The sequence below is a fragment of the Saccopteryx bilineata genome, chromosome 3, assembly GCF_036850765.1.
Source record: "Saccopteryx bilineata isolate mSacBil1 chromosome 3, mSacBil1_pri_phased_curated, whole genome shotgun sequence".
NCBI lineage: Eukaryota > Metazoa > Chordata > Mammalia > Chiroptera > Emballonuridae > Saccopteryx > Saccopteryx bilineata.
Genome location: NC_089492.1, coordinates 289,870,712 through 289,883,979, shown reverse-complemented (window position 1 = coordinate 289,883,979; position 13,268 = coordinate 289,870,712). Strand labels below are relative to the sequence as shown.

General features: G+C 59.4%; 1 protein-coding gene across 3 annotated transcripts in view; it reads left to right on the top strand.

Annotated features, from left to right (window-relative positions):
* The window catches only part of KCNAB2 (potassium voltage-gated channel subfamily A regulatory beta subunit 2), a 74,207-nt gene that overhangs the window by 17,653 nt on the left and 43,286 nt on the right, over window positions 1–13,268 (top strand). For 2 of the 3 annotated variants that reach the window (XM_066270618.1, XM_066270619.1), the window contains exons 2-3: window positions 8,796–8,923; window positions 10,015–10,056. In XM_066270618.1, the coding sequence (XP_066126715.1) occupies window positions 8,847–8,923; window positions 10,015–10,056 (119 nt within the window). In that variant the 5' untranslated portion in view covers window positions 8,796–8,846. The remainder of the gene's footprint in view (window positions 1–8,795; window positions 8,924–10,014; window positions 10,057–13,268) is intronic. The other variant, XM_066270620.1, reaches the window with a different exon arrangement.

Below are 13,268 nucleotides of genomic sequence, written 5' to 3'. Positions count from 1 at the left end.
GTCGAGAATACTGACTCCAGAGAGTGGCAGTGGGCCTGCTGGGTACAAGTTACACGAGAGCTGATTTCAGATGGACGTAAGGACCTCGCTCATGATTGCCATCCCCCCCCCCCCCGCCCCCGCGTATGTGCTCGGCATTCCCCTAGCCTAGGTGGAGATGTGCAGACCCCGCCCCCGCAGTGTGGGGATCTTACAGACAGGGCTGGTGTAGACGCTGGACCTGGCTCTCTGCACCTCACTCTGGAGAGTCTAGGACACGTGAGCCCAGTTCTCTCACTATGATGGGGTTAGGGGGGACATAGCGCCCCCAGGGTCCTGGCCCCAAGGAACGGTAGCTAGATCCAGGCAGGCTCAGTCAGGGCTTGCTGCTTAAGGTGTAGAACTATCTAGAACCACTCTGTGGTCTCTACCAGCTGCCGCAGGTCATCCCACACGGGACCTGTGCTGCCTCCCCCAACCCTCTGACCCAACCTGAGATGCCCCCAGCCTCACGCCTGCTGTAGGCTGCCTCCTCCTTGAGGAAGAGTGTTCCAGAAGAGTCTGTCCCTCTCCATCAGGGAAGCAAACTTTCCTGGACACTCCTCCCCATCCCAGGACTCTGCTAAGGGCTGTGCCCAGGCCACATTGGCTGGGAGATAATCTGGAGGTGGGCTCATGGGTGGCTGCTGGGCCAATCAGCAGTCTCTGCCACGTTTGTCAATCCAGCTGAGGCCCAGGGCCACATCTGCACCTGATGCAAGTACGCTGCCTGTTGACCTAGTGAGAGCATTTCTGACTCTGCCACCCAGCATGTCACGGTGCCCTGCATCCTGGTCCAAAGTAACACTGAAAAAGTGCCGGCAGGTCCCTGAAGAAACAGGATCAACATTTAGGGGCCAGGAGTGCGGCTACAGTGTGAGATTCTGGTTCACGCGGCCAACGCTGCCACAGCCGACAAGGACACAGGCCTTGGTCTGAAATGCCCAGCTGGTGCTGGATTCCCCGCCGCTCGGAGATCTGTGACGGCAGGAATTCCATCCACGCTTGAGGACACACACAGTCACGGCTACGTCTGATTCTGGTGGATGGGAGAGGGTACCTGTCCTGAGTCAGGCCGAGGGGACCTCCAGGGCAGGTCACAGTACAGGTGGAGGAAAGAGCCCCAACCTGGAGCCAGACCTGCAGATTCCATCCACCCTGCCCCTGATGGCAACCGTGGGGGTTGCCGAGTAGCTGTGAGCCTTGGTTTTCTGTCTGCAGAAGCACTCTCGCCCATGAGGGTTGGAGGTGGGGGGTTTGGAGTGAGACCCACAGATGGCTCAGCTGTGCCCATCCCCCACTCTCCCTCAGAGTCCTTCTGTTCTCTCACTTTCCTGTTTTCCCCCTTCCTCTCTTCCCTTCCCCTGTTTTCTCCATCCAGCGCTCTTGAAGTCGCTGCTGTCTTCTCCCAGCCATGAGCACCCCAACTGTTCATGTCTTCCTTCTCTTTCCCCCTCCCGCAGTCATCTCATTGGGGATCCCCTTCCTGGAGCCAGGCTGGCTGACTCCCCACTGACAGTTCAGAGTCTCAGCACGGGTGGGGGCGAGGGATATTCCATCCCAGTCTTTCCTTTGCCTTGCTTTCCCCTCAGGTGGGGCCCCCACCTGCTCTCCCAGCCGCCCCACCCCTCACAACATCCGCTTGCACCTGCTGTGTCCTGCCACAGTGTTGGGCCCAGTGACAGGGACGTGGGTGAGGCAGAGCCCTGCCCGGCTCGAGCACACAGCTTTGGAGTCAGCCTGTCCCGGGTTCAAGTCCCAGCCTGACCCCTCTGACCCTCAGTCAGTGTCATCATCTATAGAGTAGAGGGAGCAGCAGTACCACGTCCAGGGCTGTGGGGACGGCTCTGCCACAAAGCCAGCACCGGTCAGGAACTGGAACATCACCAGGACTGGCCAGTAGCTGTTCTGTCCCCGTCTGTCCCTGGGGAAAGGCTCCAGCCCGCCAGGAGGCCCTGTATCGCGCCCCTTGAGGCTTGCACTGTAGGAAGGCTGGGTGTGGGCCCTCCTCCTGCACGCCTGGGACTGGAAGCCACGCCCCGGCTCCCCGGGGGCGCCCCCACTCTGGGGCACCTCCTGCCACCGACTTCCTGGTTAGCCCCAGAGTCCCGTGGCCGTCTTCACATTCCACCAAAATGGGCTTGTCTCTGGCCACCTGACCCACGAGCAGGTACTGGGGTGTTTGGGGGACCCTGTTTCCCAAGATGGGTAGTGTTTTGGGCAGTGATGGCACCCCAGCTCCCTGAGCCGGTCTTGGGCACCCCTAGACTCCACACCCCCAGAGGACTGGCTGCAGCGGGTGGGAGCCGGCCCTGTGGGTGCCCTGCTGGACCGGGCAGGGCCTGTGTGACCACCTGTCAGAGCAGCCGCAGGCATCCTCTCTGTGAGGGGGCACAGCGGGCGCTCCACCACCTGCTGACTGCCGGGCAGGCGGGCGGGGTGCGGCAGCCCAGCAGCCAACAGAGATGTGTGACTATGGCACAGTTCTGCCACCAGAGTAGCTGGCTTCTGCTTTCATCCCAGGGCCACATGGGGCCTGGAGATCAAGGGCACTGCAGGGCCACCTCTGTCCCCACCGTGGTTATGAGGCGGTGCCAGCTGCCCAGTGGCCCCTGCAAGCTCCCAGAGAGAGTCCCGCCGGTCTGTGTCTCCTGGGAACCCCGCACCTGGGGTTCCCCACCTCTGGGTGAAAAGTAGTTTCACAGGCGAGGAATGAGGGGCCCTGCCTTAAAAACAAGACAGAAGGCCCCCCCCACCCGCTCCTGCAGGGCTGGGTGCATGGCCACCTTATGGTCACCATTCAGAATAGGAGGGCAGGGCAGGGCAGGGAGCTGCCTGGTGCCTAAGGGGCTTCCGTTCTGCCCAGAAAAGGCGGTTGCTCTCGTGAGGTCGCCTCCCTCCCCTGCCTGGTGCTCCTTCCTCCAGGGCCCAGCAGAATGTCAGTGCAGGGCGTGGTCACAGTGGGAGGCCAGCGGGGCGAGGTGGCCCAGAGCTGTGACTGTGCTGAATGAATGACTGCGGCAGCCTGTGGCCCGGGCACTGGGGGTGGTCACGGGGATGCGAGCTTTCAAACACTGAGGTCCCCTCTGCCTGGCACCAGGTGCGGGCCCTGCTCAGCCCCCTTCTGCCTGTGGCTGCCCAAACCAGGGTCCAGCTGGGGGAGCCACAACCTGGAGACCAGGCCCCCACCCTGTGGTCAGAGCCTCTGTTCCTTCTCTCAGGGAGGGAGGGTGACTGTTCCCAAGACTGAGGGCCTCGGTGCCACTTTGCGACCGGGCGGAGCCCCAGCCATTGCTGTGTCCGTCCCGTCCCGTCCCCCCCCCCCCCCCCCCCCCGTGTAGCCAGGGGCAGGCAGGTATGAGGGGGAAGGGGCTGGGTCTAGGTGGGCTGTGTACTGGGATTTCACCGTCACTTTGGGACAGTTGGACTTCCTTGGCCGTGACCTTTTTTTTTTTCCACTGTGGCATGAATGAGATGTGAACAGGGCCTCGCCTGGGCTCTGTGCTGGGTTGACTGTCATCAGGGGCAGGCGTTCGAATGTTGCTCTGAAAAGACTGAAATGTTTAGCCTGTGATCTTTCTAAGAGATTCTTAACGGGGCTCCATGGTCCAGGTGCTTCTTTCATCTGGCCACGTGGGACCCATGCTGTTTAGTGACAGGTTGGTGGGTCAGCAGGCCTCCGAGCCTGGAGGAGAGACAGGTCTCTATGACAGAGAGCAGGTCACCTGGCTGCGTCCCCCACCCCTAGTAATGTTTGTACCATCCTCCCCTGCCACCACCACCACCACCTGAGTCTGAGCAGGGTCAGATGCTGCCATATGGGGGTTGAGTTGTTGACCTCCAGACCCCTCCCAAAAACTGGGCCTCTCTGCTCACTCCCCCAGACGACCCCACAGGCAGAACCAAGACCCCACATCATGTGTGCGCTGCAGCACCGTCTTTTACCCCAGGTGTGCAGTGGAGGGGCTCCCGCGTGGGCACTGGCTCCTGGGGACCAGGGGGAGGGAGGCTGTTGCACCAGCACCCTTCCGGCTCTCTGTGGTTTCAGCAGTTACACCTCTTCCTGTCTCCTCGAGGCATTGAGGCCGCCATGGCTCCTGCTGGCTGTGCCCCGTACAGGCAGTGGTTTTGTGCCCTGGGTTAGTCACAGCCGTCCTCCAGGGCTGCGACAGGCAGGACTTCCAGGGTTTGAGACGCAACGTGCAAAGTAACATTGGTTCAAGAAGCAGAAACTGGAGTCCCAGCCCCAGCGCGGCGGCTTCCTGGAAGATCACCGATGACCATCATCACCGATGTCCAGCATGTCCAGGCAGCACGAGCCTGTCCTCTCTACCTCCCCTCCGTCAGCACTCACTGAGCCTCTACTGTGTGGCACTGCCGGGACCCCAGGATATATCTGTGAACCAGAGACAAAGCCCCCTGCCCCAGTAGAGCCAACATCTCAGCGGTCTCAGCGCATATGGAGAAGGAGTAACCTTGGGGGACAGTCCCTCTCAGGCATCACAGTTGTGACTTCCAAGGTAGCCTGGTCCCCATACCATCCTTCATCATATAAATATTAGGGTCGATCTTTGCAACTGATAGAACAAACTTCTGAGCCTCAGTCTTAAAAGACATCGCAGCTTCTCTCTTTCTCGATTCTTGGCTCTGGGAGATGACCCAGGCGCCGTAGTGTGAGGGGTCCAGGTGACAAGGGACCAAGGCCCCCACCCACAGCCACGTGCATGAGACACAGAAGAAGAGGAGCCCCTGGCCCCAGTCCAGACATCAGGTGAGACTGCAGCCCCCGCGGACATCCTGAGTCAGCCTCGGGACAGACTCAGCCAGAACCACCAGCCCCATTGACCCGATCCTGGCTCTGCGAAACTGTGAGACAGGCTTGTGTGAAGCTGCCAGCTAACCCTTGTCACATGGCCATGGATAACTCGTCCAGTGTTCTTATTCTTGTGACCTCAGCTATCGAGGGACAAGCCTTCTGGAAACTTGGCGTTTCCAGGACAATCCAGACTTTGGGCACAGCCACAGAGGGCCGAAGAAGCCCAGAGTCCCCGCCATGACTTTGAGTTGTACCTGTGTCCTGTGTGTGATGGTCACATTTATGAGCAATTAGCCTTTCTCTGGAGAAATGGGAAAGACAAGCAGCCTTCGGAGAGCAAAGGAGAGGCAGCCAGGGGAACAGCAGGTGGTGCGGCACGACCAAGGACCCTAAGAAGGGATCATTTTCTGGAAGGTGAGGTCACTGCTGGCCACCAGGCCACCTCGGGGACACACCGGCGCAGGTGCAGGCCCATTTGCCCTTGGCACACAGTGGAAATGTTCAGGAGGGAGCTGTGGTCAGTGCCTCGGCAACAAGAGCTCCTAGCCTCGGGCCCTCACCCTCCCTCCACCGAGGGCCAGGCACAGGCTGGTAGCAGCATCCTGTGGCCTTCACCGTGACCCCGCGCACCTGTGATCACTTCGGATCCTACCCCAGACGCCTGTTGTCATTTCACAGATGAAGAAACTTGCACTTGGGAAGCCTGGGAGGTCTGCCCGAGGCCATACCCAATAATGCCAGTTAGAACTCGGACCCAGGGCCAGATCTGAGCCCGCACTGGGCCTCGCCACCTTTCCTGACACCTGGATGGAGAAGGAGTAACCCAGAGGGTGGAAGTGTGTCGTCAGCGCAACTCGAGAAGACCATCGAAACGCGTGTGGTGAGCTCTGGGCGAGATTGCGATTTAGTCAGTCAGGTCTCGGGCACTCAGCATGCCAACTTTCCTCCCCATCGGTCTCGCTAAATGAAGGCCCCGCTGCCCAAGCTTTCTCGTACTCTCTGAGTGTACGGTGCAGGGACAAACGCGGCCCACTTTTTCGGTAATTGGAAGTAGCTCCCGCCACTCACTGGAGTTATGATTTAATGTCATGAGGATGATCGCGAATACTGAAGCCCCGGAACATGCTCCCAGGGGTGCCGAAGTTAAAACCCCACTCACCTTCTGCAGAGGAGCCCTGGTGGCGGGCCACACTGGGCATTCATGCATCAGCCTTTGTGGGTTGGTGGCTCTACGTCCCAGTCTGGACCAGGTGGCACATGCAGTCTTTGGGCCAGTGGGGTGGTCTGCGGCACGTTTACCCGTGGCGATGGCAGAGGCTCCAGGGCTAGTGTCCAATGGCCAAGGCTGGAGGAGCTGTGCAGTGTGTGTGTGTGTGTGTGTGTGTGTGTGTGTGTGTGTGTGTTGGAGGGAGAAGCAGCAGTTACCCTCTGTTTATGCAAATCAGATGCCCACTCAGTCAACCAGAACAGCTGGATGACCCATACTGCCCCCCGCCAGGCCCAATCAGAAATGTCTCCATTATTTTGTATCTCCATCCTGGACCCACAGGCTCAGGTCTGACCTTTCTCTGCGGTTTCTTGGTTTAAAGCCACATTTTCATTTTCTTCTCTCTCCTGAATGTGCTAAATTCTTCCCATCATTGTGAGCAGGGGGCTCTGGGGGGTAGGGAGGGGAGGAGGGAGAGAGGGAAGCAGGGAGGGAAAAAGAGGAGAGGGAGGGGGAATGTGTGCAAATAAAGCATAGTGTTGACCACTGGTGGGGGAAGAACACAGGTTTGTTGCCATTCTGATTTTTTACAACTTCTCTGATGCGTGCAAGTTTTGCAAAATGGTGAACTAGGGAGAAGAAAGATGCTCCCACAGATGGTTCTTGCCTTGCTGCCCCCGATTATCACCATCAGCTCACCCTGGGATGGCTGAGAGCTGAGATTTACTCATCAGCTTTCTTCCTGAGCTTGGCATTTTCGTGCCTGACTTCCCTCTGCTCCGTGAGAAAGTATGGGCTGGCTCTGCGAGCTCTCTGCTTCATTTTCTCGCAGGATAAATCAAGCCTTTGCTCAAGGTCGCACACACCAGGTGCACGTGCAGGAGACAGAGGTACCCAGACTTCTGACCCTGAGCCAGCTGTCCCTCCTGGGCCTGGTACGCTCTCAAAACAGCTTCTGAAGCCTCTCTCCCTAATGGGTGTGCGGGGAGTGTCCCCCAACTCTGCCTTTCTCCCTCCACGGTGCCTGGGATTGGCGGTATCCCACTAGGATATCCACTTCTCCGAGATTGGCCGCTGGGAGGATGCAGTTGCTCCTGATTGGACGGTGGCAGCTACAGGGCCAGGAGGTGGGCTCTGGGCAGGAGCTGGCCCCTGGCTCAGGGGGTCCAGCCTAGGTGGAGGGAGGAGTGGGACAGGTGGCCTCCCTAGGATGCCTTCCTAGAAGTCACAGGTGGTGCTGGTTGTCCCTGCACCTGTAGCTGCCCTGAGCACCCACCCTGGACAGAGAGAGCATTGCACCTTGCAGAGAAGATGGTCCTGTCCCTCGGGCAGGCAGCATCCCCCGGCCCTCTATCGGCATAGGTGTTCCACTTAAGGTTGACCCAGACCGCCCAGCCACCTCCCCTGTGCTCTCACTGGGTGGCCTTCAGCAGGCTGGGCCGCAGAATCATTCATTCACTCACTCAACAAGTATTTCAGTGTCTAGTGCATGCCAGGTGCAACTGTGAGCACCACAGAGGCTGTGTGTGAGACGGTTGGTGAAGTACAAGGCATATTAGAAGGTGACAGGTGCGAGGGAGGAAGATGACACTAGGAAGGGGCTAGGAGCGTGGGGAGACTGCGCTTGCCATTAAGATAACGTGTCCGGAAAAGACTCCATGAGAAGGTGACCTTTGTATAAAAAAGCAAAGCTTAGGGGGTCAGAGGTCCTTCAGATGGATCTCAGGGATCAGAGAGCCCTGTGGTTGGAGTGCCTGCAGGTTAGTGGGACCCCAAAGAGCCATTTGGGGTACATGGAGCTGGTGGGGGTGGGTGAGCAAGGGGACAATGGGGAATGATGTCCAGCAGGCCGTGGCAGGTGGGGGTCAGGAGGCCCCTGTCGAGAGCTGGGCTTTCACCCAGGATATAATGAGAAGCTATTGGAAGGTTTGGGGCACGGCTTCCCTGGGTCCTCTGCTTCAGGACCTGACAAGGCTGCCACCAAGGTGTCGGTCAGCCTGGGCTCCTATCCAAAGGCTTAGTGGGAAGACACCCCCTCCAAACTCCCGTAGTGGTTTGAAGGATTCTGTTTGGTGAGCTGCTGGCCAGAGGCCACCCTCAGTTCCCCGCCGTGTGGGCCTCCCCAGCACACACCTTACTCACCAGAGCCAGCGACTCAGAGGGAGAACCCACTAGCAAGACAGAAGTCATGAGCCACACTCCCTAATCACGGAAGTGATGTCCCATCACCTGTGCCACCTTCTGTTGTTAGAAACATCCCCTAAGGGAAGGGAGTGACAAGGGCATGAGTGCCAGGTGCTGGGGCCACAGGGCATCCAATAGGCTGCTCCCTTAACGCCAAGCAGTGGCACCAGTGGGCTGGAGTAAGGGTCAGGGGATGGGAGGCAACAAGGACGACCCTGGGAGACTGTCATCCCAGGATGGGGAGGACAGTCCAGAGTCCGCAGTCTCCCCTGGGACCACCATTTCTGCAGAGTTTGGGCAAGAGAAACGTGCCCGCCAAGCCCCAGGAAAGCAGCTGGGGAGGGGCAAAGGACCCGCTGTAACACTGAGGTGGGAGAGTGGAGAGATGGAGCAGAGGAAATGCTTCATGGTCATTGGACCCCATTAGCCTCGTCCAAGCCACCATGGGTCTGTCTGTCTGTCTGTCTTTCTGAGGACCCCTGTATTGGGCCCTCCCCCTTGCAGAGCCTCCTGGCCAAACCTGAGTGGCCTTTCTTGACCAGCTCCCCCCCCCCTCTGCTTTTCCTCCAGAGCCCTCCCTCGTGAAGAAGAGAGCAGGCCAGGACACGTGAGGACGGCTCCATGTACCCAGAATCCACCACGGGCTCCCCAGCTCGGCTCTCCCTGCGGCAGACGGGCTCCCCCGGCATGATTTACAGGTGACCTCCGCCCCCAGAACCCCCAGGGTCAGTCCTGCCTCGGGAAGGGGGTCCCCGAGGCCATTGTCCTCCCCACGGCCCAGAAGGGAGGACCAAGGGAGGCCCACAGGGCTGTGAGGTGCAGTGGGCAGGCGTTTTCTCCAGGAACAGAAGCAGGAGCTTCTCGGACAAAGTAGGAAAGAAACCCTCAAGATCTTCCTGGTGGGATGGAGACAGGATTAGGTTCATACTTTGTCCCTATCTCTCCTGAAGTATTCCCCTCGAGGTAATAGAGGCCCAAGAGGTGGGGGGGGGGGGTCCCTGGCCTGAGTTTCTCTCATTCCTTGAGGTTCCTGGAGCCTCCACCCCACCCCCGTGGTCCCTCCAGCTCCCCTGACTGGGCCTGGCGGGGAGGGCGGAGCACCCTCCAGAAGCCACTTCCAAGTCCAGCGTTGGGTCCTTCTGTTTGGATATAGCCCAGGCTGAACCACAGGGGCGGGCAGCAAGAAGGCACTGGGCCCGAGCACAGAACCCAGATTGGCAGTCACTGTCTCAAAAGCCTGGGGCCCAGGTGGAATCCCAGGGCCCATCAGTCCTTGAGCAGCTGGGCCTCTCTAGGTGATTGTCAGGGCCTGAGCCACAGCGAGTGTCCATGGAAACCACAGGGAAAAGGAGGCGTTCCTCCTCCATCGAGATCCTGAAAAGCACCAACCATCACGTGCAGACTTGGTGGAGAGGCGGGTGACAGCAGGCAGTTCTTGGTTGGAGGGCTTCCCACCGCTGTTCTCAAGCATACTTCCTCAAAACCCAAACATGTTGTCCCCGGGGTTGACTTTCAGCCTGCATTCCCCGCTTTGAGCGAGGCTGAGGCGGGCACTCGAGGACCTCGGGGTCCCCGCAGAGCGGGCCTCTGCCCCCATTCGCCACTGGGTGGCGCTGCCGCCGAGCGCGTGGCACCGGGCACGCATCCCTCCTACCAGCCCCGAGCGGCACGGGGTGGGGCCGGGGCTGCGGGTGTCGCGGAGGCTTCCGGGCTGGCACATCCCTGCGGTTAATGCCCATTGTGGACTCTCTCTTCTTTCCCTCCTTTTCTCCCTCATTGCTGCCCGCAGTACTCGGTATGGGAGCCCCAAAAGACAGCTCCAGTTCTACAGGTAACGAGCTCTCCCTTTCCCTAACTCCGCAAGCTACGGGCGGGGGGCGGGGAGGGGGGAGGGCCGTGCGCGCAGGTGGGGGTGTGCTAGCGGTGTCTCGGGGGTGCAAGTCCGCCGACGAGGTCCAACGCTGTCCTCTCCCGGTGCGCAGTCCCGTGCGTTTGCACTGTCCAGGTGAAAAAAACGTGAACTTGGGGTCCCCGTGCTGGTCTAGGGCATGTGCAAAGGCACTTGGGGGTACCCGCTTAGCTCCCGCGGGCTCTGCCGTCGTAAAGCCTCCCTTGGGCCGCGGAGGGGGCGCTTGCTCGTCGTGGTTGTGCTTTGTGGGTCCTCCGAGGAGAAGACACTGTGGCCAGCCCCGTCTGCTGTCCCCTAACCTTGGACTTGAGCGGACTTGCAGCCTCGGAGCAACCAAAGGCCAGTACCTCCCCCTCCCGGGGATGTGCGGCTCCCTTGGCTTAGGGAGGGGCGAACTGACTGACGTCTCTCTGATGCACATCCCTGTTGCCAAATCAGCGAGGCCGTGTCCCCAGGAGACAGGCGAGTCAGTCAGCAGGGTCCTCTGGGCAGTCCCTTCCACCCTCTGGATGGCCTCTTCCTAACCTGTACATCAGGGAGGGCGCCCAGGAGGACACATGCTTCCAAGAGAGTCTCTAACTCGAGGTGTTTACTTTGACATTTTTCTCTGATCAGGACTATGTCAGGGCAGGGGACCCACAGGTCAGCTCCGCCAGCTTGGGGACTGGGTGAGGACTCCCTGCGGCTCTTGGGGACCGTGATGTCTGTGGTGCATTTTGGCATTTGGGCCTGGGAGGTCTCTGGGTCCTGAACCAGTGCCCCACCGTCCTGCCCGCCCACCCATGACGGAACCTGGAGCAGTTCCTGCGATGCTCCAAGAATCTTGGGCAGCGGCTGCAGGGTTGGCACTGGATCCCCCTGTGCCTCTTCCTTCCTGCAGCCCTGGCACCTCTGACCATGACCATGGTCCAGGCTGCTGCTTCAGCGTGCCCCGTGCCATCTCCCTCCTTACAGAGAGCTCGATATGCCTTTCTGAAATAGTTAGGTCTGAGCATTACAAATGCATGTATTGTGTGAAATGTCCATCGGGGTGTCTGTAGGCAGTGGCCCAGCCTTGTCAGAGCGAACATGGGTCACTCATCCCAGCGGGGTTTGACCAGTGAATGCAAATATGTGCTTAAACTGTGTCCTCAGACATCCCAGCTGCCTCACTCCCAGGAGGGAAGGAGTTGACATGAGATAAGCAGACCCTGAGGGGTCAGACGGGCCAGCCAGCCAGTGGAGAGGGCCCGCCCATGGGAGGGGCCGAGGAGGTTGTACAACTGAACTAACAGTTCCACGCCCTTCGCTGGCTTCAGAATGCCACAGATCCAGGGTCCAGCGTCTTGTCCACCTCTGTGGGGACCCTCTGGATGAGCAGCCTGTCCCCACGAGGCCGTCCTGCCCCATTGGAGAGCCGAGTCCCCATGTCCCTCTCCTCCTCTGAGCTCCACGTGTGATACCACAGACTCTGGTGGTCCAGCCTTTGGACCTTGGTGTGGTTTCTTCACATGGCCACTCAGGCACCTCTTGTGGCGCCTCTCATGAGGACCTCTAAGAGGGTGGGATCTTTGCCCAAGATACCGGGTGCCACACCCAGTGGGGCATCCTTGTCACCCAGGCACCAACGTGGCTCTCGGTGGTTATGTAAATCAGCACGGTGGCACCTCTCCTGGAACAGGGTGAAGGTGTTCAGGGAGTGCCCTGCCCCCATCCCCACATCTGTCAGGAGTCACACAGAATGCCGCATAACAAACACGCAAACTCACGGCTATACCACCAGCACATCCGTGTCTTGCTTATAGGTCGGCGGGTTGGTTAGCATCAGTCCCTCTCGGCTGGACTCAGCCCTCCCGGCCTTCCTAACCAGGGGCTGTCCCAGGCCCTTTCTTCTTGTGGCAGACAAGCCAGAAGAAAAGCAGAAGCCTGCAGTGTCTCTGAAAGCCAAGGTTAGAACCACGCACGGTCGCTTCTGCTCACGGTTTCAGCCAAAGCGAATCTCATGATGTCAGAGGGCAGGAAACATACTCCCCCAGACCCCCACCATGGGAGGAACCAGTCCCGTGACACAGAGAGAGACGGAGGGTTGGCAACAGTAATGCGACCTGTTCCGGAGCCCAGATACTCCAGTAGTGTCCAGAAGGTAAAGCGTGTCTGGGAGAAGTCTAAAGAGCTGCCAGGGTTCCGAGGAGGAGGGAGTCACAGCCTGCTGCGAGTCAGGGAGGCCCCACGGAGAAGATGGGCTAACGGAGGGATGGTATTTGGGTTTTCAGGGGTGCACTTGGCTGACCGGGAATTAGACCACAGGGGCTTTGAGCTGGACCTGGAAGTCTGGACAGGATTCAACACAGAAGCCAAGAAGAATGTTCCAGTAGGTGCGACAGCTGAGCCACACCTTGGAGAGGTGCACCGAGGACAGGAAACAGTGGTTTCACAGACACGGGTCATCAGGGACAGGACAGAGAGTGATGAGAGGCCAGACTGCAGAGGCGGATGGGGGTCTGATGAGGGAGGGCCTCGAATGCCAAGCTAAGCAGCTGGGGCTGCGTTCTGGGAGGGCACTGGGGAACCAAAGGTGGTGATTGAGCAGGACCGGGATGAGGGCTCTGCTGTAGGAAGGAAGGCATGTAGCAGGGAGTAGGGTGGGGGACAGAGAGGCTAGACGGGGAGGCCAGGAGAGACAGAGAAGGGCCGACCCGAAGGAACCACAGGAAGAGGGAGTGAAGGGGGCGTGGCATGGAGCCATGTCCATGGGCGTGTCGACCAACAGCGCTGTGTTGACAGAGAGGAGCACTGGCCAGGGGAAGGAGATGGTCCTCATTGACAACACGTCAGGCTGATGACCACCGAGCTGCAGCGAGACCCAGGGCCACATCCAGCTGGGGGACACGTGACGTAGTCGCTTAGGCCTTTAAGAAAAAAATCCCCTTCCCACAACCGAGGCCTTCGAGACAGTAGCACTGCCAGTCACCTCCGTTCATGTGCTCTCCGGTCCTGTGTCTGCGTCTCATGCACTTTCTACTCCGGCGGTGGGTGGGGGGACAGGGATCCCCCTCCCGCCCCGTGGCTGGTAGCAGGTTTGTCGTGGGGTAAACAGCAGCCTCTGTCCAGAATCCCACATGTACTGGCCTCCATTTTACCTGAAAAGTAAAGTC